The sequence below is a fragment of the Aspergillus udagawae genome (genome assembly GCF_001078395.1).
Source record: "Aspergillus udagawae IFM 46973 DNA, scaffold_5, whole genome shotgun sequence".
In the NCBI taxonomy this organism is placed as follows: domain Eukaryota; kingdom Fungi; phylum Ascomycota; class Eurotiomycetes; order Eurotiales; family Aspergillaceae; genus Aspergillus; species Aspergillus udagawae.
The window spans coordinates 1142883-1165443 of record NW_025091268.1 but is presented as its reverse complement, the minus strand read 5'-3'; the positions used below and the strand labels follow the sequence as shown (position 1 = coordinate 1165443).

General features: G+C 50.3%; 7 protein-coding genes across 7 annotated transcripts; 3 read left to right on the top strand and 4 right to left on the bottom strand.

The window, feature by feature from the left end:
* Positions 1 to 148: 148 nt before the first annotated feature.
* On the top strand, positions 149 to 2949 carry Aud_007219 (H(+)-transporting V0 sector ATPase subunit a; the record flags this gene model as incomplete). The annotated part of the gene is made up of 4 exons (XM_043292112.1): positions 149 to 274; positions 348 to 426; positions 525 to 1993; positions 2050 to 2949. 4 exons carry the CDS (start codon positions 149 to 151, stop codon positions 2947 to 2949), a joined length of 2574 nt encoding a protein of 857 aa, XP_043148047.1.
* A 410-nt stretch (positions 2950 to 3359) lies between these two features.
* Positions 3360 to 4509, bottom strand: fbp1 (fructose 1,6-bisphosphate 1-phosphatase; the record flags this gene model as incomplete). The annotated part of the gene is made up of 2 exons (XM_043292111.1): positions 3360 to 4299; positions 4388 to 4509. 2 exons carry the CDS (start codon positions 4507 to 4509, stop codon positions 3360 to 3362), a joined length of 1062 nt encoding a protein of 353 aa, XP_043148046.1.
* Positions 4510 to 8340: 3831 nt separating this feature from the next.
* On the top strand, positions 8341 to 12522 carry Aud_007217 (uncharacterized protein; the record flags this gene model as incomplete). Its single annotated transcript, XM_043292110.1, has 3 exons — positions 8341 to 8348; positions 8443 to 8891; positions 8987 to 12522. The coding sequence occupies 3 exons, from the start codon at positions 8341 to 8343 to the stop codon at positions 12520 to 12522; spliced, it is 3993 nt and encodes a 1330-aa protein (XP_043148045.1).
* Positions 12523 to 13298: 776 nt separating this feature from the next.
* Positions 13299 to 14572, top strand: Aud_007216 (AHA1 family protein; the record flags this gene model as incomplete). Its single annotated transcript, XM_043292109.1, has 4 exons — positions 13299 to 13521; positions 13581 to 13663; positions 13746 to 14401; positions 14458 to 14572. The coding sequence occupies 4 exons, from the start codon at positions 13299 to 13301 to the stop codon at positions 14570 to 14572; spliced, it is 1077 nt and encodes a 358-aa protein (XP_043148044.1).
* A 421-nt stretch (positions 14573 to 14993) lies between these two features.
* lys9 (saccharopine dehydrogenase (NADP+, L-glutamate-forming)) lies at positions 14994 to 16750 on the bottom strand (the record flags this gene model as incomplete). Its single annotated transcript, XM_043292108.1, has 5 exons — positions 14994 to 15089; positions 15166 to 16029; positions 16097 to 16383; positions 16562 to 16615; positions 16699 to 16750. 5 exons carry the CDS (start codon positions 16748 to 16750, stop codon positions 14994 to 14996), a joined length of 1353 nt encoding a protein of 450 aa, XP_043148043.1.
* A 363-nt stretch (positions 16751 to 17113) lies between these two features.
* On the bottom strand, positions 17114 to 18425 carry Aud_007214 (undecaprenyl diphosphate synthase family protein; the record flags this gene model as incomplete). Its single annotated transcript, XM_043292107.1, has 2 exons — positions 17114 to 18100; positions 18201 to 18425. 2 exons carry the CDS (start codon positions 18423 to 18425, stop codon positions 17114 to 17116), a joined length of 1212 nt encoding a protein of 403 aa, XP_043148042.1.
* Positions 18426 to 19433: 1008 nt separating this feature from the next.
* Aud_007213 (putative glycerol-3-phosphate acyltransferase Sct1) lies at positions 19434 to 21893 on the bottom strand (the record flags this gene model as incomplete). Its single annotated transcript, XM_043292106.1, has 4 exons — positions 19434 to 20627; positions 20681 to 20949; positions 21013 to 21607; positions 21720 to 21893. The coding sequence occupies 4 exons, from the start codon at positions 21891 to 21893 to the stop codon at positions 19434 to 19436; spliced, it is 2232 nt and encodes a 743-aa protein (XP_043148041.1).
* Positions 21894 to 22561: the final 668 nt, after the last annotated feature.

Sequence of the window (22561 nt, the reverse complement as noted above, 5' to 3'; positions counted from 1 at the left end):
GCCAGCGGCGCTGTTCTTCCCGTCATTTCTTGTCATTTTCTATCTTTAAGAGACGTTTTGTCACAACTATATATTTAGATACGAAGTCCTCGCGCAACACCCGTCCCTGTGGTGGAAAGAACCTGCTGTAGGCAGCGACGCTTTCACCATGGCTCCTCGGGACACCTTCTTCCGCTCGTCTGATATGAGCTTGACACAGCTCTATATCGCCAATGAAATCGGACGAGAGGTTGTTAGCGCCTTAGGAGAACTTGGTCAGGTTCAATTTCGGGATGTAAGTTGCACCGTACCTGTACGAGGTGGGTGATACGATGAGATACAGGGGCTAATTTGGATTTCTACAATAGCTTAACCCCGACACCAATGCTTTCCAGCGGACTTTCACCAAGGAGATTCGTCGGTTGGACAATGTGGAGAGACAACTGCGTATGTATATTGTCCTGTGGTTGGAGGATCAGTGCATTGCGAAGATCCTGGTGGTGGTGGTGATGGCATTTGGCTGAACATCCATGATTTCCTGGCAGGCTATTTCCATGCGCAGATGACCAAGGCGGGGATCCCCATGAGATCTTCCACGGAATTCTCCGATACTTTGGCGGCTCCCCTGGCTTCGGAAATCGACGAACTCGCCGAGCGGAGTGAGAGCCTCGAGCAGAGAATCGCCTCCCTGAACGATAGCTACGAGACATTGAAGAAGCGCGAGGTTGAGCTTACGGAGTGGCGGTGGGTTCTTAGAGAGGCCGGCGGCTTCTTTGATCGCGCTCATACGCATACGGACGAGATCCGCCAGTCGTTCGATAACGATGAAGCTCCGCTGCTGCGAGATGTTGAACATCAACCTAGCCGTGGACCGAATGGCGATGCTCAGGCTCAGCAGTCATTCCTTGAGATGAACATCGGGTTTGTTGCAGGTGTTATTCCCCGGGATCGTATTGGTGCCTTTGAGCGGATCCTTTGGCGAACTCTGCGTGGCAACCTGTACATGAACCAGTCGGAGATTCCTGAGCCGATCATTGACCCGACTACCAATGAGGAATCGCACAAGAATGTCTTTGTGATCTTCGCTCATGGAAAGCACATCATTTCGAAGATCAGGAAGATATCCGAATCTCTTGGTGCTTCGTTGTATGGTGTTGATGAGAACAGCGAGTTGAGAAGGGATCAGATTCATGAAGTGAACACCCGGCTGAGTGATGTGGGTAATGTTCTGCGCAACACCAAGAACACCCTGGATGCCGAGCTTACCCAGATTGCCCGCTCCCTTGCGGCTTGGATGATCATTGTCAAGAAGGAGAAGGCTGTGTACGATACGCTCAACAGGTTCTCCTATGACCAAGCGAGAAAGACTTTGATTGCCGAGGCATGGTGCCCAACCAACTCCCTCGCGTTGATCAAGTCGACTCTGCAAGACGTCAATGACCGCGCTGGACTCAGCGTGCCTACTATTGTCAATCAGATTCGGACGAACAAGACCCCGCCTACCTATGTCAGGACGAACAAGTTTACCGAGGCCTTCCAGACCATTGTCAATGCTTACGGTATCCCTAAGTACTCGGAAGCAAACCCCGGATTGTACACCGTCGTCACATTCCCTTTCTTATTCGCTGTTATGTTCGGTGATTTCGGTCACGGCGCTTTGATGGCAATGGCCGCTTCTGCGATGATCTTCTGGGAGCGGAAGTTGCAGAAGACAAAGCTCGACGAGTTGACGTACATGGCCTTCTATGGTCGTTACATTATGTTGATGATGGGCCTTTTCTCCATGTACACCGGCTTGATCTACAACGATGTCTTCTCCAAGTCTTTCACCGTGTTCAGTAGTCAGTGGAAATGGCCTGATAACATCAAGAAGGGACAGACAGTTGAGGCTTCGTTGACGGATGGCTACCGCTACCCGTTCGGTCTGGACTGGAATTGGCACGAGGCTGAGAACTCTCTTCTTTTTACCAACAGTATGAAGATGAAGATGAGTATTATTCTGGGTTGGTCACATGTAAGTGTTATTCTGCTGCTTGTCAAGAGGGCCTGGCTGACAATAACACTCTGTAGATGACATATGCGCTCTGCTTGCAGTATGTCAACGCGCGCCATTTTAAGTCAAAGGTCGACATTATTGGAAATTTCATTCCCGGCATGATCTTCTTCCAGTCAATCTTTGGTTACCTTGTTCTCACCATCATCTACAAATGGTCCGTCAACTGGGAGGCCCGGGGCCAATCTCCGCCAGGTCTTCTGAACATGCTCATTTTCATGTTCCTCTCTCCTGGAACTGTGGAGGAGCAGCTGTACAAGGGCCAAGCCGGTGTCCAGGTTGTGCTGCTGTTACTCGCTGTTGTTCAAGTTCCAATCATGCTCTTCTTCAAGCCATTCTACCTTCGCTGGGAACACAACCGTGCCCGTGCTCTCGGATACCGAGGCCTTGGAGAGCATGCTCGTGTGAGTGCGCTGGAGGATGACACCGATATGAACGGTGGGGTGTCAGGGCCCCGTGATAGCATGGCCAGCGACGGTGAAGGCGTGGCCATGATTGCCCAAGACCTTGGTGACGAAGAGCATGAGGAATTTGACTTCTCCGAAATCATGATCCACCAGGTCATCCACACCATCGAGTTCTGCCTCAACTGTATCTCCCACACCGCCTCATACCTCCGTCTGTGGGCTCTCTCTCTCGCTCACCAGCAGCTCTCGATCGTCTTGTGGGACATGACTCTTGGCGGTGCCTTTGAGCAGGAGTCGCCTACAATTCGCGTTATCATGATCGTCGTCACATTCTACTTGTGGTTCACTCTGACATTTGCCATCCTGTGTGTCATGGAGGGTACAAGTGCAATGCTTCACTCCCTTCGTCTACACTGGGTCGAGGCAATGAGCAAGCATTTCATGGGTGATGGTATACCCTTCGCTCCTTTCAGCTTCAAGACTCTTCTTGAAGAAGACCCAGTTGACTAAACCGGGTTGTACATTCTTTCTGTGTCTTTCTTTATAGATCCATAGCTGTATCTTCTGAAGAAATGGTTTTGATTTAGATGTCATTGGTACACTGGCTTTCTGCCGCTCGGACCTTTAATATTTTCCCGGTTATACCAGAGGGACTGTAGACACAATCACCAGGGTTATAGATTGCCAAATGTAGTGTGGGGGCTTTGACTTCTCCGGACAGAATGGTCCAGCCTACATCGTTCCTTGTTTACAGACAACATGTCATGTCGTGCATTTGGATTATATTCTTTTGATTTAGGTCTTAAAAACACATTACTCCATACATGCAGATCATTTAGTCCAACGCCAATAGTCAGGCTATTGCAGAAACCCGAAACTCCTTCCCGTCATCGTTCCGTCTCAGCGAGGATACTGTGCACTTATTTCTTGTGCTTGTTGTACGTGTCAATGACCTTTTGCACTTCATCCTTCGAGCCAAGGAAGACGCCGCTGCGGTCGTGGATGTGCTCGGGAACGACCTCGAGAAGACGCTCGGCGCGGGAGTTGATGGCGAGACCGCCGGCATTCTCGAACAGCATGGCCATAGGCGCGCATTCGTACAGAATACGCAGCTTGCCCTTGGTGCTCTTCTTGTCGGCGGGGTAAGCAAAGACACCGCCGTACAACAGGGTGCGGTAGGCGTCAGCGACCATGCTGCCGATGTACCGGGCGCTGTAGGGTTTCTGGTCCTCGCCCGGGTACTTGAGTGAGTGGAAGTACTCGTTGACCCAGTCGTCCCAATACATGCTGTTACCCTCGTTGACGGAGTAGATGCCGCGTTTGGCGGGGAGCCTCATGTTGGGGTGGGTCAGGATGAACTCGCCGAGGGAGTTTTCCAAGGTGAAGCCATTGACTCCGCCGTCGCGCATGGTGATGACGAGCTGCGCGGAGGCGCCGTACATGGTGAAACCGGCAGCGACCATCTCGGTACCGGCTCGTAGGATGTCATTGGCCGTGACCTTCTTGTTGGGGCCGACCAACTCGTCGGGGAGCTTGAAGATGCCGAAGATGGTGCCAACCGAGACGCCAGCGTCGAGGTTGGATGAGCCGTCGATGGGATCGCAGACAACGCCGTAGCGGGCGTTGGGGTGCTCGTCGAATACGATTGCCTCTTCCTCCTCCTCTGAGACGAGTATACGGCACTTGCCGGAGCCTCTCATGGCGGAAACGAAGATGTCATTTCCGATCACGTCCAGCTTCTTCTGGTCGTCGCCGGTTGTGTTTGACGAGCCCGCTAGACCGGTCAGGTTGATCAATGACGCACGACGGATGTAGTAGGCAATGGACTTGAATGCGAACTGGAGAGCGTGGCAGAGCAATCTGTTCGCAGCCATGGCAGTGTGGTTAGTTTCGGCGCTGAATGATTCAATTCGTCTCAACAAATCGTACAAGGGGACAACAAACTTACGTGAAGTCACCAGTGGCTTCTGGGAACTTGACCTGCTCTTCAGTGAGAAATCGAGTGAGGGTGATGATATCTGGGTTGATGTTCTCCTGGCCCACAGCGCCGTTGTTGCCGGTCGAAGACATTCTGAAGGTGGAAGGATGTGGTGGTGTATAGGACAGAAGAGAGAATTGAGACGATGTCGCTAGAATAGTCCTGAAGGGGAGCAGAACCAGTACAATTCAACGTACAACCTCGGTTCCACGGAGAAATGAGGAGAGTTTGAGCAGAGAGCTACAGCACAAAGACGGGAGAATGGAGGTCTACAAGACTCGCGGCAAATCGTGATAAGAGACGGTTGGTGGCAATGGAATTGGATTGAGATGAGAGAGCCAGGTGGAGAGTGGTAGAAATGGGAAACAATAAAATCTATCAGCTCGACACCAGAGGACCCGGATTGTCCCTTCTTATAGTTATAGATCCAGAGCAGAGGGTACTCCTACTCCAGGGCAAGAAGCAATTACTCTTTGCCGGTGGATCACAAGGAACGTCAGAGCCCCCGCGGATAACAGGGCAGAACCGGTCCCATATGATTTGACGCAATCAGTCCTCCTCTCTGTATTTCTCTCTTCTCCTTTCTTCCCTTAGTCAGAAGAACCAGATGGTTCATCCGTACGTAAGGTATCCATAAGAGTTCCATAGTTCGATATCATTATTCTGTGGCGGTTCAGCAAGATTGACCTGATCAACATCATTGTTTTCGTCATTACCCATAAAGAGACCCCCGCAAGCCTCCCTCCCCGCTCTATTCCTCTTCGGGAAACTTGCCGGCTTTTCTTCTTCCTCTGTCCGAGTCGCCCCGTTGCCCCGATATTCCCCGCGCCCCTGGTAGGAGTTGATACTGCGTATGGAGTTATAAGTAGGTATTATTTTTATTACTAGATAGATATCTAGCAGTTACAGATAGTACAGAGCTCAATAGTATCTGGACGCTCGGTCTATTGTTACATGCCGACGCTGTACTACTTCGATGAGCCGATGATATGCGTGCTGCGGAAACATATGTTTTACACACTGATTTAGGAGAGTTACTGAGTACCATGTAAATGTTCGTCCCTCCATTTAATCCGTCGCGGCCCCAGAAAAATCCCTCTTAATAGTAAGTGGATTCAGATGGTCAGCAGATTCGCAAAAATTGATAATAATGCCCTCTGAGTTTGAGACTATTCGAGTCTCGCCCCTTCCGGCTCCTGTCAGCTATTTCTAGCGCCCAAATTGAGGAAGGTCATGCGCCCGGAATAAAGAAAGTCCTCCATTGATGAGCGGCGATTTTTTCAGATCAGCTGACTGGAGGATTATATAATCACTATATTCTTCCCTGTCTTTGCTTCTAACTCCCTTCAGACTAGTGTGTGCTCGGTAAAATTAGCTTGGTCAAGGGAGCTTGAAAAAGTTCGAAACAGATTTTCCTCTTGAGACTTTTCACTCACTCACACCAACACCAGCAGGATTCTGGCATCACTGATGCATGATGGCTTTCCTTGATGAATAGGGAATTGCCTTTAAGCGATGTTCTACATTGCTTCTCTAAATTTGCTCATCTCACCTTTTCATGTGCTGACTTGACTGGTTCTCAGACATCATGTGGCCTGGTAAGTTCTGATCATTCCCTCGCGCTCCTCCCTAGCATGATGAAACCTACAACCATTTTTCAAACTAGAGTCTTTGACCCCTTCAGGGAATGAAAACTCGGTTTTGCACGTCAGTCTGATGCTGCTTGCAATAACCTCATTGGTTCATTACCCAATTGGTTTTGCAGTGTGCTAATGTTTCGTTCCAGGACTAACAATTCCTGATTAGCTCTACGAGGAGTTTTGGGTTACTTCTAAATAATGGTATGTAATGCTACTTTCCTTGAACCCTCTTTTGATTCCTATCACATGATGCTTTCGTATTTTTATACGCTGGAAATTACCGACCGAGACCTTCGGGTCGTCGACGATATCAAATGGCTATTTCTGATGATATTCCCATTCATTTTTTTTTTATAACCGCCTTGTTAGTTGGCTGTACGCTGACAGCAACTAGTTTTAACAAACAGAGGATAGCTTGAGTAGTACTGGGTGCGGCGGTAAGGCTTTCCAGCTCTTTTTCAGACACCGAGATTCGATGATGAAGTGGCACTGGGCTCCGACGGCGTCGAACAGACGTCCGGTTCGTGATGGATATGCCTCTTTGTGGCAGGCCTAGAAAACCTCGCCCACTGATACCTTCTCATTATGATATCTTTACTTCAACATAATCTCAGAATCTTACTGATCGTCATGCTCAGCATGTAGTTACTTTCGACGCACAGTTATCTGCTTGCACCTTCCAACAGGTAAATTATTAGTCTTTTTTCTCTTGAGGTCCCTCCTACACTGTGATGATTCCCTAGATGACGAGTCTTATTCGAGTTATCGATGCAGACAATATCTTTTTTTTACCATTCATGCATTTCTGACAACATGTGTTCCTCGATCCTTCTTGGTCTTTGCTCCTCTTCCGCAGCTAATTCCTTGATAGGTCTATACATTTAGCAGACTCTTAAGCTTCACTACCTTGCTGACGTGTGCGGAAAGATGGAAAGAGGTGTATGTAGACACCCAATCTTCACCACCACCCTTACAATGATGAATCGACATATTATAAAGACAAGCATATGTCCAAGTCGGCATCGCTGACCAAGACGATAATTGTCATGACTGATCAGTCGCAATACTTTGCTCATGTCTGTTGCGCATATCTAGCGTTCGATGCTGACATGTTGTTCGCTTAGTTGTCCCAATGCGTCCCTCTTTTTTGAAAGATGGAGTTTGGCGATGTGTTTCGACCAAAAATTTTAAGCACCACTTGAAATCATATCTGACAGTACGTACCTCACTTTTCTTTCGTTCTGTTCCCAATCTTGAAATGATGATTTACTTTTATTTAAATCACGACGGTCAACATAATCATTCATTGATGACCACCGCCTGTGACAGGGCATGTATCTGACACCTTCCTTTTCATATCAATCTAATATGTTACATCATCATGACTGGATGCTAACATTTTATCAGAACATAACAGGTGTCGTAAAGCTTGAACAGAGCCTTAAGCTCTCCCAGATCCATCCTGCTTCCTTTTAAGTTGTTATCTTGGGTGTTCATGAGATCTTCACAATACAAACATCTTTGATTTGCAGCAGGTTAGCCTTAGTGATACACTCAATGAAATAAGATCCTATTTTTATACGTCTCCGTTTCAGCTGCTTTTTATTCCTTTGTAGGATGATACTGAACACCATGCCCTTATCATCGTCCGCAGTCACTATTGAATGGGATCGCTGATTATTTGATGTCCTGAGGACCATCTCACCTGGTCTGCGCTACCGCAACTTTAGTTTGTCCACAGACAATCTTATTAGATTCTGGAGAACTCTAGATGTGATAGGAAACCTCATTTGCTCATTAAGGTCAATCCTGGGCGTGGATTGACGGGGATGTCAACCAGTGAAAGCGTGCGGTTTCGTTGGGCTAAGCGCCAACACCACGCCGCGTGTGACGGGCGTCCTTAGGCTGCATCTCATGAAAGTATCAGGGCAGAATCGCTATGCCCAATTCTGCAGACTCTTTGTAGTCTTGCTCATCCTGGCCGACGGTTCCATAGGCCCAGGTCTTTGATGTTATTTTTATCTCTTTCCCCAACTGCGGATCCGACGAGTTATGCCCGTTCAGCGGCCGATTCGTCTCTCCCGTGCAAGCCTCCTCCGCGGCTGGTGGCACTAAGTGTTGCAAATAATAGAAATCTGCATCACTTTCTCGTATCTTTCCATTGATCCGTCGCATTTGGTAAGTTCCAGGGTCTGTGTTATCGCTCCAGATTCTGATCCTATTCCTGTGCGCGGATCACAGCCATGGCCTCTTGTTGCGCTCCCTTTTGATCTTCCTGCCAGTATGAATAGGTGCGCAAGCCCCTCTTGCATACTACTCTTCTCTGGGTTTTCTCGTCCCGATCTCAAAAAAAGGATAGTCGTACTGATTGCTGGCTGTCTATAGCTGGTTGTCTCCAAGTAATGCTGGTAACGGGCCGCCGCTGAATTCATATCCTCACACCGGCTGGCCGTCAACTCATGTCAGTACCAGAAATCAGCTGTCCCCAAATCGCCGAGAACATGCTGTGCAGCCGCCACCTATAACGACCTCGCTAGGAACTCATCAGGTTCTAGGGCTGGGAGTAGCACCGGGTGCTGGTTACGCATCCACGCCCCTCTCAACGACATCACTGTCGAGTCCATTTACTCAAGCCTACTCGCCTGCGGTTGCCTCCCCAGGTGGTGCAATGTTAGGATCGTCTCCCATGACGTCCAGACAGTACAATGTCCCTTATAATCCTCAGGATTGGGGGCCGGTGAGCGGTGCTGCTTTAAACGGACATGCTACATATCAACAGACGAATAGTATGCTCCGTGTCGTGTCACATCCGCGACAGGTCGCAGGTCATTCAGGTCTGTACCACCTTATTCTTTACTTCATACGCCAGTTGTGGTTTCTTTCGAAGTCACTCCGAGGCGAACCAGTGTCTGATCTGTACGTCTAATAGAAGAATCTTTATCACCGCCGCCCCCGCCTTATTCTCCTCCGAGCCAACAGCAGCATCGACAGTCAAGAGAGCATGTAAATCATGACAGCTCGAATAGAGGCTCCGTATCCCCATCCGCCGTGCCATCATATCACGTTGAACCGCATGTTGAATATAGGCAACGAGCCATTCCCCGAACTCGCCCCCTATCGATGGTTAATACAGGCGATGCAGGGCACAGCAGGCACATGTCACTTCCCCCGCCTCCTCCACTACCGCAAGGTGCTACAGGATCGAGGTCATCATCCCAGAGCCGCGTTGATACATATGGCGATCCAGCTCCCTTTGGCGCAGGGCAGAGACCGTCTATTGCCGTCTCTCAGGAGAGTCTGCAGTCTTCATCCTCGGCCAGTGAACAGTACCATGTGACTCCTACTCCTCAGTTTGATAACTTCGCTCGTGCACCAGGCTCCAAAAGAGCTGTTTCTGCAGGTCCCATGGTCGGCAGTGCGAGCTCTTCTAGGGCCACGAGTCAATCTCGCAGCCATTCGCCGTCGACACATGGCTGGGAGCCAGGTATGCCGCTCCCACCACCACCTCCGGGGCCTCCCCCTACCGCCAGGTCGCAAAGTGTGAGTGGCCTGTCAGAGACATCGGCGATGCGGAACTCGCAGATCTCGACGCGACGACGGCCGCCCGCGGTGATGGGAACAGGTTTGGATAGCATCCCTCCAACTCCCGCCGGCTGGGTCGATGAGGGATCAGGGGATAGCAGACACGGGCGGGATAGGGATCTCCCGAACATTGATACATCCAGCGCGGCCCTAGCTAATCGCACGATTACTGGGTCAGAATCCAGGGATCCAAACCACACCACTCAAAGTTCAGCCAGCAGTGGTCTCTTCCGTAGCCCAGCTATTCGAGACGCAAGCGCCAAAGGTATTCGCGAGAGGCGTATCGAACGCCGAAATAGACAGAGTCAAGTTTTCGAAGATTTCAGCGCCGTCTCGAGCAGTAGCAATCCTTGGGCCGATGCTCTAGATCAAGTGAAGCCTTCCGATCTCGTCCTTGACAACTCAAACTCTAGCCATGAAAACGGGCGGCACCCCAATTCAACTAAGTTTACGCCTCGAAGCACCGCTAGCGCCGGCTCTGACGGGCAGCAACTTGTGACACGGTCGAGGGCATCCTCTACAGGTCTATTCTCAGGCCGTTCCTCCTTTTCCACTCCCAGAGCGGAACCCAGTCCCGCAGGGCCGTCTCGGACCTTTGCACAAACTCCACCATTCTCACCCGACAATGAGAAAGTATCCCCAACATTCGCTAAGGCCGCAGCCTCGCAGGCTTTGCCGCCAAAAGCTCTCCCAACGCCCCCATTGCAGTCGAGTCAAGACGTGAGAACATCGGTTCGGTTGACCCCCAGTGAGGAACGTCCGGTTTCCCACATATTACACCTTCCTAACGATACTTTGTCCGCTGTCGCTCCGCTGTCTCCGCGACGCCTGGCAGCACAGCAAGGATCGTCCCTGGACTCTGTTCTCAGTCAGGATCTGGGGTTTATCCGTGATGCCATGCAAAGACACAAAGAGTTCATCGAGAAGGAGGCCAGCGCTGTCAATGAGACGGAGGCCTTGAGGATTTTCGCGGATTTCATCATTGCCGAGTCTCAGATCAGACGCGAGAGATACAGCAAAGTCTGGGACTCAGGAACTTTCGACGTTGAGGCAGCGCGCCGCAAGCTGTTTGAATTACCGCCAAAGCCGATTGTCGAATCCCAGGACAACGTTGCAGCAACTGTATCCCTTTCTCGGCAACCTTCACGCGGGCCACGAGCAGTACCGGCATTAGACATACCTACGAGCCGCCCTGAATCTGCCTGGTGGAGTAATTACAAGCCTTGCTTGTCTCCCATCGCGAGCATGAGTATGAGTAACGACGAGATGAGCTCCAGGGGCCGGGCGCCCAGTCGCTGGTGGGAGTCGAAGACTGGCTCAGAGGGCGAGGGCGGCGATCGAAAGGTTCAGCGATCAAAGCGGGAGTCAAAGTACATGGGAGTGCCTCGGGAAGCTATGCAATGGGCGGACGGGCAGGAGTCCTTCGCCGCGAGTCAACAAAGCTACGGATCGAATGCGACGAGTCAATACGCCGCTTATGGACCAGACGAATATCCGCCTGAAAAAGTCGGATGGCATGAAGAGCAAGAGCCTACTCCCTCGGATTTCGCCAGCTCCGCGCCACGTCATGGAATTGGACGGACGAGGGAAGTCCAGAAACTCGATGTCTCGCGGTTGATTACTCTGCCCCCACCTTATCCACGGCATCATCCTGCTGTCAACAACAGCCACCCGGACCTCGCTGCATACCGAACGCTGGTGCGATCAATCAGCGATCTCTCTGAAATCAAAGAAACAAGACAGCGGCATCAATCCGAAGTGGAACGCTTATTAAAGAGCCACCGGGAGACAGTTGACGAAGGTCGCCGACAGTTCAAAGCCAACATTCAAAGCCAGATTCAACAAGGTAGTATAACCTTCGCGGAGGCTGCCGAGGCTGAAGCCGCTCTGATCGAAGAAGAAAATCGACTTGAGAGGGAACTGGTTAAGAAAGAGCTGGACACATACCAAGAGTCGGTCATGAACCCGATACATGGTATCCTAACGGACCGGATCAACCGAGCTACCACCTGCATTGACGAATTGATCGGAAAATTGTTTGATGATGCGCAGCACGAAACTCCGGACCAGACGCAAGAAGAGGGCGACGAAAAACCGGAGTTGTTGGAGAAGCTTAAGCAGCTGAAATGGCTGTTCGAAGGCCGGGAAGGGTTGCATCGGGAAGCGTACGACCTTGTTGCAGATCGCGATGAGAAGTATAAAGCTGTTGTCCTGCTACCATATAGACAAAAGGGAAACGAGGAGAAGATCCGCGAGACCAACGCCTTCTTTGCCCAAGATGCTCTCGACCGACGGGTGGCGTACGAAGCGAAAGCACTGTCCCGTCTCGAATGCTTCCTAAATGTAATAGAGGAGAATGTGGTTCGGGGGGTCGAGGTGCAGCTGTCAGCCTTCTGGGACATTGCGCCCTCTCTGCTGGCCCTGGTCCAACAAATGCCGAACGACCTTCGTGGCTTTCAGATCCAGATCCCTGCCAAAGAGTTCGAAGAGAACCCGAGTTACCACGAGCACCCGCTACAGTACCTCTACACGCTCCTGTCTCACGCGGAGAAATCCAGCTATCAGTTCATCGAGTCCCAGATTAATTTGTTCTGCCTGTTGCACGAAGTGAAGTCTGCTGTGATGGGAGCCAACTGTAAGCTTATGGAGGCTCAGCGTATCCGCCAGGGCGAAGCAGAGGATGCTGTGCGGCGTGAAATGCAAGAATCCCGCGCAGATGAAGAGCTCGCGTTGACCAACGATCTTAAAGATAAAGTCGCTACAGTGGAGGGTCAATGGACTGAAGCTTTGGGGAGTCAGATACAGGACCTCCGAGAGCGAGTGAAGATATATCTTATGAATGAAAATGGCTGGGATGAATTGGAGCAGTTGGAAGAGGCATGAGACAGGACAACTGCTCACTCCTTCATTGCTTTATCTACTTGTTTTGTGTTTGCGAAGATACCCATATACGTTCGTTATGAGATACACATGTTCAGAAGCTACAATGCAGAAGAGTGCCCATCAATCTCAATCTTATCATCAGAGGCGTATTCGACCCGTCATACTGCGCGGTGCCCACTTTCTCCTGGGGTCCATATCACGTGATCGCTTGGCTTCTAGAGCTTTCCTTTTGAATCTGCTCAGTTTCGAAGTTTTTCCCACTTCTGCTGCACTCCCGAGGGCAGACTGCTGTATTAATAACCACCCCTCCCCCATAACGGTATTTTCCTCTCTGCCTCTCTAGACCAGCACATCTCCGCAGTAAGAAAGATTAATTGATCTACGTCTTCTGCAGCGTCCTTAATTTTGGACCTAGTCTGCGTGTCACTGTGAGTAAACCTTCCATCTACCCCTTTCACCTTTTTCCCTACCGTTTGCAAGGCCATTGGACCTCGCAACTATTTGAGATTCGCTTCATATGATGAGATATCATAGCTGGCACCAGTCAGACGGGGTGGTTATCAACCACTTCCACTGCTGATTAGCTCTGGTCCGGGAACGCTACCCGAGATCCCTGACAAAGAAGCACTCATTTTGCATTGGACTCTTCGCTCCACTCACGTCAATTGCGAGACATTGGTTGCTAATGTGATTGCTCTGCAGAACCTAGTAACCTTGTTTCTCCCCCGCGAGCAAATCGTTCCCATATCAAGAACCTCCAGCTACAAAAGATCATCATGGTCCTCCACAACCCCAACAACTGGCACTGGGTGAATAAGGATGCCTCTCCTTGGGCCAAAAATTACTTGAAAGAGAAGCTTCGCACGCTGTCCGCTGAGGAAGATGGCGTCTCGGTGAAGATTTCGAACCTACTGACTATGGACGGCGACGTAGACGTCAGCCAGAGAAAGGGCAAGGTCATCACTCTGTTCGATGTCAAGTTACAGCTAGAGTACGAAGGTTCGTAAGACTCTTGCGGTTTAGCTATCCCGAGAGTATCACTAATAGCTCCCCCATAGGTAAGACGAAGGACGAGGAGTCAGTTAGTGGCACCATTACTATTCCTGAGGTTGCCCATGACACGGAGGAGGATGAGTACGTCGTATGTGTCCCGCCCGCCCCGTCATACATCAGTACCACTGGATTCGTAGTTCGACGGAGTTAACAAAATGTTCTTGCTGTAGTTTGAGATCGAGAACTACTCTGATTCTGCCTCCAAGCAACCAGTGAAGGACCTCGTTCGTTCGAAGCTTGTTCCCCAAATCAGACAAGAGCTTGTCAAGCTTGCTCCCGCTTTGATCGCTGAGCACGGAAAGGACATCCAACATGCTCCTGGCGTTAACCCTTCCAGCGGTTTTGCTACACCACCATCCTATCCCCAGACTTCCAAGAGTGCTAGCCCTGCTCCTCAGACGACGACGACAACCACCAATAAGGTCGCGGTCAATACCACCACAGTCACAGCCTCGGATGAGTTTCGTACCACCGCTGAGGAGATGTATACCACCTTCACTGATCCTCAACGTCTCGCCGCTTTCACCCGTGGAGCACCTCGTCAATTTGACGGCGCGCAAGTTGGTGGAAAGTTCGCTATCTTCGATGGCAATGTCACTGGAGAATTTGTCAAGCTCGACAAGCCTAAGCAGATCGTCCAGAAATGGCGACTGGCGCAGTGGCCTGAAGGTCACTTCAGCACTCTCGAGATCAACTTCGATCAAAACGACATTGATGGAGTCACTCAGATGCGTGTCACCTGGACCGGTGTTCCTGTCGGCCAGGAAGATGTGACCAAACAGAACTGGGATGTCTACTACGTCCGCAGCATCAAGCAGACTTTCGGGTATGTCCTTCTTCCCTGTTCCAACATCCAATTGCTTCCTTACCATGTCCTCCCAGATCTCATCCTACATCTTGGAGACAGTTGCTGATTGCTTTGCTTGTTCTTTTTGTCGGTATAGGTTTGGCACTATTCTCTGATCGCATCCACCAAATACTGGAAACCACGTATTAAATAGTACTTGCCGATTGGGGGTTGAAGGCGTTGAAGGCCGTGCCTTCAGCTGCACGCCAGAGCGTGGCTCGTTCCGGGCTGGCATGGCTTTTTGTATCTCAAACAAGGCTTTCGAAGCCTTTTGATGGCAGGCCCTTTGTAATTTGGACCCTCACTCATTCACATCCATGAGGGGTATAGCTCGATGATGTTACGATAGAAAGTGAGATGATCACGCCAATGTACAGACGAATTAGAATGCAATCCTCGGTCTAAGCAACGCCAAATATAATCATAATGAGATAGTTCTTTTTTCGTTCTAATTTCTCTACGATATTCAAATGACTTCAAGCTGGTTGACCAAATGTCAAATCTTTTTTTTTTGATCGTGAACATAGTTTTCATAACCGTAGAAGTCTAATGATTTTATATAAGAGGAAGCTTAGATGGTCTTCTCGATCATCTCAATGCCGTAATCCTCCTTGAGAGTCTTGAGCAGAGGCTCGCAGATATCCCAGGTCATGGGAGCAAGGACACCCTGAATTGAAGCACACATTCAGTCAGTCTCAGCTCGTCGCTAGCTCTGAAACGGGAAAACAATGTACATGACTCACCTTCTGGCTGATGGTGCCATCGAGGACCAGCTTGACCGCAACACCGCAGGGGACACCGACGGTCTTGGCCATGGCGGAGTATCCGTTGGGATCACCATACTCGACAAGCGTGCTGGTTCTGGTCTCCTTGGAGCCGTCCTTGTGCTCGATACCGAACTTGTGCTGCAGCATGACCATGTCCCGCTCGCCGGGGCCGTACTGCATCTTGCGCTCCAGAGTGGCGCAGAGAGTGTCCAGGGGGTTACCGCGAGGGGTGATCTGCTCGTCGGAGAAGAGGCCGATCCAGCGAAGGCCGGAGATGAGGCGGTTGCGCTCGTCGTTGTCGGCAAAGGTGGTCTTGGAGGCGATGGCCCACTCGAGGTCCTTCTCGTCCGAGGAGCTGGCGCCCAGGATCTTCTGCGTGGCCTCCTTCCAAGGGATGGGGGAGTTGAGGAAGTCCTGGGCCTCGTCGCTGAGAAAACCAATGTCCACCAGCACCTTGATCATCTCGGGGAAGCCCTGGTAGCGCAGGGTACCACGGATGACAGTCTGGGCCTCGGGGATCTGGTAACGCTCGCGGTAGGGGCAGGAGTCACGGTTGGGGTAGGCGACGAAGGCGTAGCCGGGATAGATGTAGTAGGGCTTGGCGGTAGCCATGAGATCGGGCCCGGCAACGTCGAACTCCTTGCCGTCCTTGTAAAACTTGGCGGCGTTTCTGAGGGCGAGAAGAACACCGCGGCTGGACCACGAGAACTTGTAACCCAGCGGGTTGTCGGAGCACTCGGGGGCAGGGAGACCACCACAGTAGGAGAGGAAGGAAGTGATCTTACCACCCTCGGCGTGTACCTCGGAGATGGTCTTGACAGCGTACAAGTGGTCGATACCCTACAACCAAAGTCAGAAGAACAACTCAGATGCCAACATAATAACGCAATGTGCATGGTGAATATACCGGGTCTAGACCAATCTCGTTCATGACTGTGATACCGGCCTTCTTGCATTCCTCGTCCAGCTCCATCATGGCAGGCGAGACGTATGAGGTGGTGACGACATGCTTCTTCGTGCGGATGGCGGACTTGATAACAAGGGCGTGGAAGGTGTAAGGAATCAGGGAGATAGCGAGGTCAACCTGCTCGAGAGCCTTGTCCAGAGCAGTAGCATCGTTCACATCGAGGGCAATAGCCTTGGTGTTGGGGAAGCCTTCGCAGAGCTTCTGGGCGCTCTCCAGGGTTCTGCAGGCTGCAATCACAGAAAAGAAACATACTGTCAGTCTATGCAAATCAAAATTTTGTGATGCAAATGAGACGTCCAGGATACATCCATCCGGCTAGCTGCCACTGGTCCAGTGGGGATCATGAAAGGCATATGCAACCTCCCAGTTAAAAAAAGGGGTTATATTAGCATAGTGTATACGTACCAACAGTGACATGCACATCAGCCTTGGAGAGAACTTCAACGGTGGGCTTGGTGACTACCAGTCTATCAGCCAAAAAAGTCCAGGAGAGTGCGGGGTTCCATGTCCCTGGAGCATTATCAGGAGAGTAAGAGTCATACCGAAGCCTGAGCCCAGGAGAAGGACCTTGGAACCAGCAATTTGCTTGACCATTGTGGTGATTGATGACAATTGAATGCCAGATAGGTGAATTGAGTCCAAGACAGGGAAATCACTTGTGCTTCGACCGTTCCTTTCCCACCACCTCCCCGCTGTCGCTCTTGTGGAGTTGAGTCATGTGTAGTCACGTGCGCTCCGTATGATGATAAGAGCTGCGGTATCGGAGACTTCGTATCGCCAGAATCAGTCTGCTTTTGTGATGAAATTCACTGCCCACAGGGAGATGTATTTGTAGTGGTTATTATTTTAATATCAGGTTAGGTGTCTTTGTCATATATACAAATCGATACTTTGGTATAGTGTTATTTCTAGGAAAAACTCCAAACTCCCAGCTGCCCCATGCAATGGCGTTATTATTTACAAGCCCTTGGCCTTTCCGCTAGAATTCAGTTCGGGATCAGAAACTTCACTGATGTCACCATCAAAGTTTCCTTCGGCGTCGGGGTTCTTTTTCGCCTTAGAGATCCTCCTTTGCCAGCCGAGAAGGACAGGCAGGAAATGCCACAGATCGAATTCCGGCCACAGGACATCCAGGAAGACAATCTCCGTCTCCTCATCGCACTGCCAGAGCATGAAGTCACTAAGACGTTCCACTCCAGATGTTCGGACCAGTAGATCAAGTGGGGGGTTGCCCTTGGTCAACATATGATCTGTTAGTGTCTGACGGGTGATGGTATCTGGTGATGGAAAGACAATCTTTTCCGATCCCGATGGGTTCCCCGGCTCTGGAGCCTTCCCATTCGCCGCGTCCTGAAGCCCACCGAGATGTAGGGTTGTAGAGGAGGAGAACCCGGAACCCGCTTCATAGACCTTGTCTGGGCCTTCGCTTCTGTCACTAGCATCTTCTTCTAGTGCTGACGACACAGACGTAGATTCGTTATCGCTAATTGTGTCTTGTTCCACCTTCGCACTCTGTGCTTGAGCACGGATTTTGAGAGCGATTTGAGCCTCGGAAAATGGTGTTCGCGCGGAAGAGCTTGAGCGGATGGATTGCAAGGGCTTGCTGTAATCGGCCACAGTATCGCGAATAGCACCGGTGATTTCGTCTCGTGACGTATACGGGAAACAGATGTTAAGGACACGTTCGCCATTGCGGCTGGTCATTTCCACAGCTCGATTAACCGCTTCAAGGACGTCCGGCTTCAACAAGTCCAACCGACCCAGCACTCGAACCTTTGCTCCGTAGCGATCCAAAAGATCCCCATGTTGTGCCATTTGTTGTAATTTCACTTTGGCCATATCCATCAATGCATCCACCTCGAACTTTGAGCGTTTGAAATTCTCGATACTAAACGCATATATCGTCACAACTTTCACACCGCATTTGTAGCAGACTTCAAGAATCTAGCAACCAATCACGACCAGTCAGTACCAGACGAATGACCGAGAACCCGGTGGCCGCTTTTATAGCAACCGGCAAATATTGGAAAAAGGGGTAGCTTACCCTTGCCAGAGCCTCAAATCCCAGATTATGCCCCTCTACAGTCTCAATGCCATGCGATCTTGCAAATCTTCGGTTCCCATCCATAACAAATGCAATGTGCTGCGGGACCGGCCCTTGTTTGAGCGCTCCGATCAATAGCTCGCGCAGTCTGGCTATGATGAACTCGGCAGGAGGAGACGCGAGGAACCAATTCCGGAGCTTCGATAGGTGCATTGACGTGGCCATGGTGAATAGGGTTGTCAATGAGTCTGGTCGGAGGATCTATAAGGAATGATGGCCGTGGCTTCAGAGCACTGGCGACGCTGGTGGAATCCTTCTCCTGCCAAACGAGCGGATGGATGCGAGAGAGCGTCGTAACACTGTCCCAAATTTCTCGACACCAAGAGAACTGGAATTCTGACGCTGGCCTCTCACACGGAAACGCCACCGACTAAGAACGGTATGACAGGAAGAAGGTCTTAAGTCGTAGGGCTATGTCCATCAGGCTACACTATTTTCCTGCCAACGCGGAATCGAAGGTGCTAAATTTGGACGCAAGCGGGCGGTGATTGTATGTCGTAGGAGGCAAAATCGCCAAGCAAATGAGCAGACAGATAGCTAGCTGATCGACGGTTGTGAGCTGACAAGAAAAGGACAATAGATATGTAGATAATTAATGCCAATAATAATGAGAAGGCCAGATCATCCAGTCCGCCAAAATGGTGGGTCAAAGGGCAATGATGTATTCCAGTGAAACATTCCTGGCCCACGTGTAAACTGTGGTTCAAAATTCCAACGTCCGAGGTCTTGGCTGGCCTGCGGCGACGGCAAAGTTATCCGCAATAGCAATAGACCTATGTACTTCATATTGAAAGCATCATGCATTCATGAATCACGGATACCGTTGGAATAGCTCCCTCCTCTCTTAAAACCCTGACAGTGACCGCCTGATTGTATCAATGTGCCCAGTTCTGACACTGAGTTGATGCTATCGATATACCGCCGGGAAGAAGGGCAGGAGGACTATACTGGCAGTTGCTGTGTAAGAAACGGAGTGTTTGCAGGAGTCAGATCACTATCTCATTACATATATATATATATATTCTAGCAGGTATCAAAACGTAGGCTAGCCAATACACAAGGTGTTCATCCCATAATTCATTGACATTAGTGAAAGGACCTAAACACATGCTCCAACCTAGCGCTTTTGTGTACAGAATACATGGCTATCGCGCTGGTCGCACATCTCCAACTTTATAAGTCTCTCCGGCTTCCTTCACTCGAAGGCGTGCCTGGACCAGAGCTGGCCATGTCCCAGCTTCCGTCCTCGCTTCTCCGGCGCCTGCGTTCGCCCCGTTCTCGCATAGCGTCGCGAATCTTCGAGCTGACTTCTTCAAACCCGTCTTTCGTTGTCACCTGGCTCAATGGCTTCAACTGTTGCCCTGAGGAGCCAGGTCGACCACCAAACGAGCCACTACGGCTTCGAGAACGGCTCGAAGGTCTCGTAGAGAAAAAGCCAATGTTGGCAAGATTGTGGAATGACTCATTGCGAGGAAGAGGCTCTCGTGTTGGAGATTCCATCTCCGTCTCCGTCGCACTTGTTCTTCTGATTTCAGGCACGGCTGCATGATCAACCTCTGTCTTTCCGGCTGGTCGGTGGTCTTCGCGGAAGGGATCCGTGACGATTCTTGCAGCATCAAAGTCCGGGAATAGCTCTGGGCCCAGAGTATTTATGAGTTCGGTGACTTGTTGAGTAAGTGCAGCGCGCCTTTCACGCAGCTTCACAAGAGTATTGGCCGAGGACGGATTCAAGGATAGCACCAATGGTCTCAGAGATTTCACGATATCCATGCCCACCTCGCCGATGCGAAGCGCTGCGAAAGTAATGGTTGGGAATAAGATCATCCCGATAGGCACGATCAACCACAAAGGCATCCAGTCAGGAACAAACCCCTGGATACGGTTGTGGTACGCCCACCAGGTGAAGGCTGCAGTGTAAAATGCATACACTGCCGGGGCGAAAGCAAGGGCGACGAGTAGCTTCCAGGTTGCCATGACATCACGTCCTTGAAGTTTCACGGTAGATGCGGCCAGTGCTTCTTGCGACTTCTTCTTGGAGATATATTTCGTTGCAATGAAAACAGGTGCGAAAAGAATCAAGCCAGGCAGTGTCCCGATGGTCAGGAGAGCTAACTTGCCCAGACGATATATCAAGGTAGCAATGACCTGAACCCACGAGAACTTCGCATAATCTACCTGATGATCACGGATCCCTAGAAGACGGAGTTGCTTGTTGTAGTCGGCAACAGCCTTTCTGAGGTGTATAACACGAGGGTCATCCTTAAAGTATGTATAACCTTTAACAAGGCGGCGGTTGAGTTCGACCACCATGGGAAGCGGGAGGTTCTTTCCCTTGGTGTTATATAGGCGACGAGCGGCTTGAATTACCTAGAAACATGTCAGTCACAAATACCATGGTTGGAAAGGGTCGGTTCACCAACCATCAAAGTCTCATAATCAGGACTAGGTACAGTTACAGATACAAGACCCTGATAAATGGTGTCAAGCAGCGCGCCGACGGCTTCTCTTCTTTCACCTCGTTTGAACTGATCTACCATCTCCCTTGGTACCTCTATAGGGTTACCAAACTCAATCACGGCCCTTGAACGGAATTTATGAGCGTGGAAATAGTTCATTCCGCACGGAACGATCTTCAAGCCACAGTCCGGATTGTCCGCCAGAGTACCCAGCGCCATCAATGCCACACCAGCTAGAATTCAATCAGCCCAGGTCTCCGCAAGCAACGAGGCGAATCGAAGGGAAAGAGCTATACCTTTCAATGGAAGTAGGTTTGGCCTATCATGGCTGCCACCTTCTGGAAAGATACCCACACAACCACCTGCGTTGAGTCTGCCGAATACTGCTTGGTAGACCGCCGTCTGATCGACGTGAGGTGATACTTTGAACTTGGATCCTTGAAAGTTGGGGTCTTTGGCCGAGCCGTCCCCGGTAAATGCTCCATCGTCAGTGATATCATGACGTCCTGTAAGCTGGAAAAGTGCGTCCTTGGCTTTGAACGGTTTCTTGAGTATCAATTCTTCTGGACCCCGAATTTCGGCGATGGTAGCACTGTGCGAAATACCATTGATGGTAGGAAGAGAGATTGTGCCTTCCTTTTCAAACTCAGGCCCTTCAAAGTTGGTCCCTACTCCTCGCAAAAGAGTCGGCTGATTAACAGGATCAGGCAAATATATAGTTCCAACACCAGGTTTGACATTATCCATCGCTCGGGCCACTGGGACAGTTCCTATTCCCCTAGCCAACAATCCGATGAATTTGCGCTTGAAGGATTTCTCTGCGATGAGCCATGAAATGCGACGGTGGGCTTCGCTACGCAACACTCGCATTAGAATCAACGAATCGACAAACTATCATAGGATTGCAAAAGTCAGCGACTAGACGATTTAACAAGTATGAGCATGAAGCAAGCACTACAGCCGAAGACAAATATATATGTAAGGAAACATGAACGAAACCAACCTGATTCGCATGAGGCGCTGCAACTAGGATCAACGGACCCCTCCGAGGAATCTTCCAAGACCCCCGAGGATGGACTTCCCGGAAGAACAGGTCAATTAGCACCGAGAATGACCATAAGACCAAATCATATAGCCACCCAATTAAGGGGGGAATATATGGTTGTTTCGTCCCCATGATGCCGTAGAATAGATCTAAATGCGCTTGAGCCGATCGTCCCTCTTTGCACCTAGCTGCGGCGATGGCTCAAGGCCGGGAAACAATGGGGATCTTTGATGGACCAGTCTCTCAAGATTGCGAGTCCCTTCCCAGTCGCTGTCCGATCCCGATATGATGAAGCCGGAAGCACGCGTCGATGCGACCGAACCGGACATGCGCCTTCAAAACCAAACCACTTTGATGGAACTTATCTCACTCAGTTTTTAGGATTTGGAGTATAAGAGCTGTGAAGTCTTACTCCCTTTGGTTAAGATCTTGAAATCAGAGGCCTAGGAAAAAGCTGAAACGTAGCTATGTAGAGAGCAAAGTCGAGCCCATGTGACAGTGCTTGGCTTAAATAATAATGTCATAGATAACTTTTTAATAATACGTAGTGGGGGAGCGCAGGACGTCCCAAAAACCTGCGGTTTCGCCGTTTGTGCACGGACTGCACACCGGATTGGTTGAAAATAGAGCGACGCTTCTAGAACTGCAACCATAGTCACCTCTTAACCAAGCAAAGAGTAGATACTGTCTAGATAACGCATCTATCTTCTAATGTCTCAGGGGACAGTATTAGCTGCATCACTGTTGCACTATATCGCACAGCAGATTTTCGTTTAGCCGAGTTTCCCCTTTCCTATCGT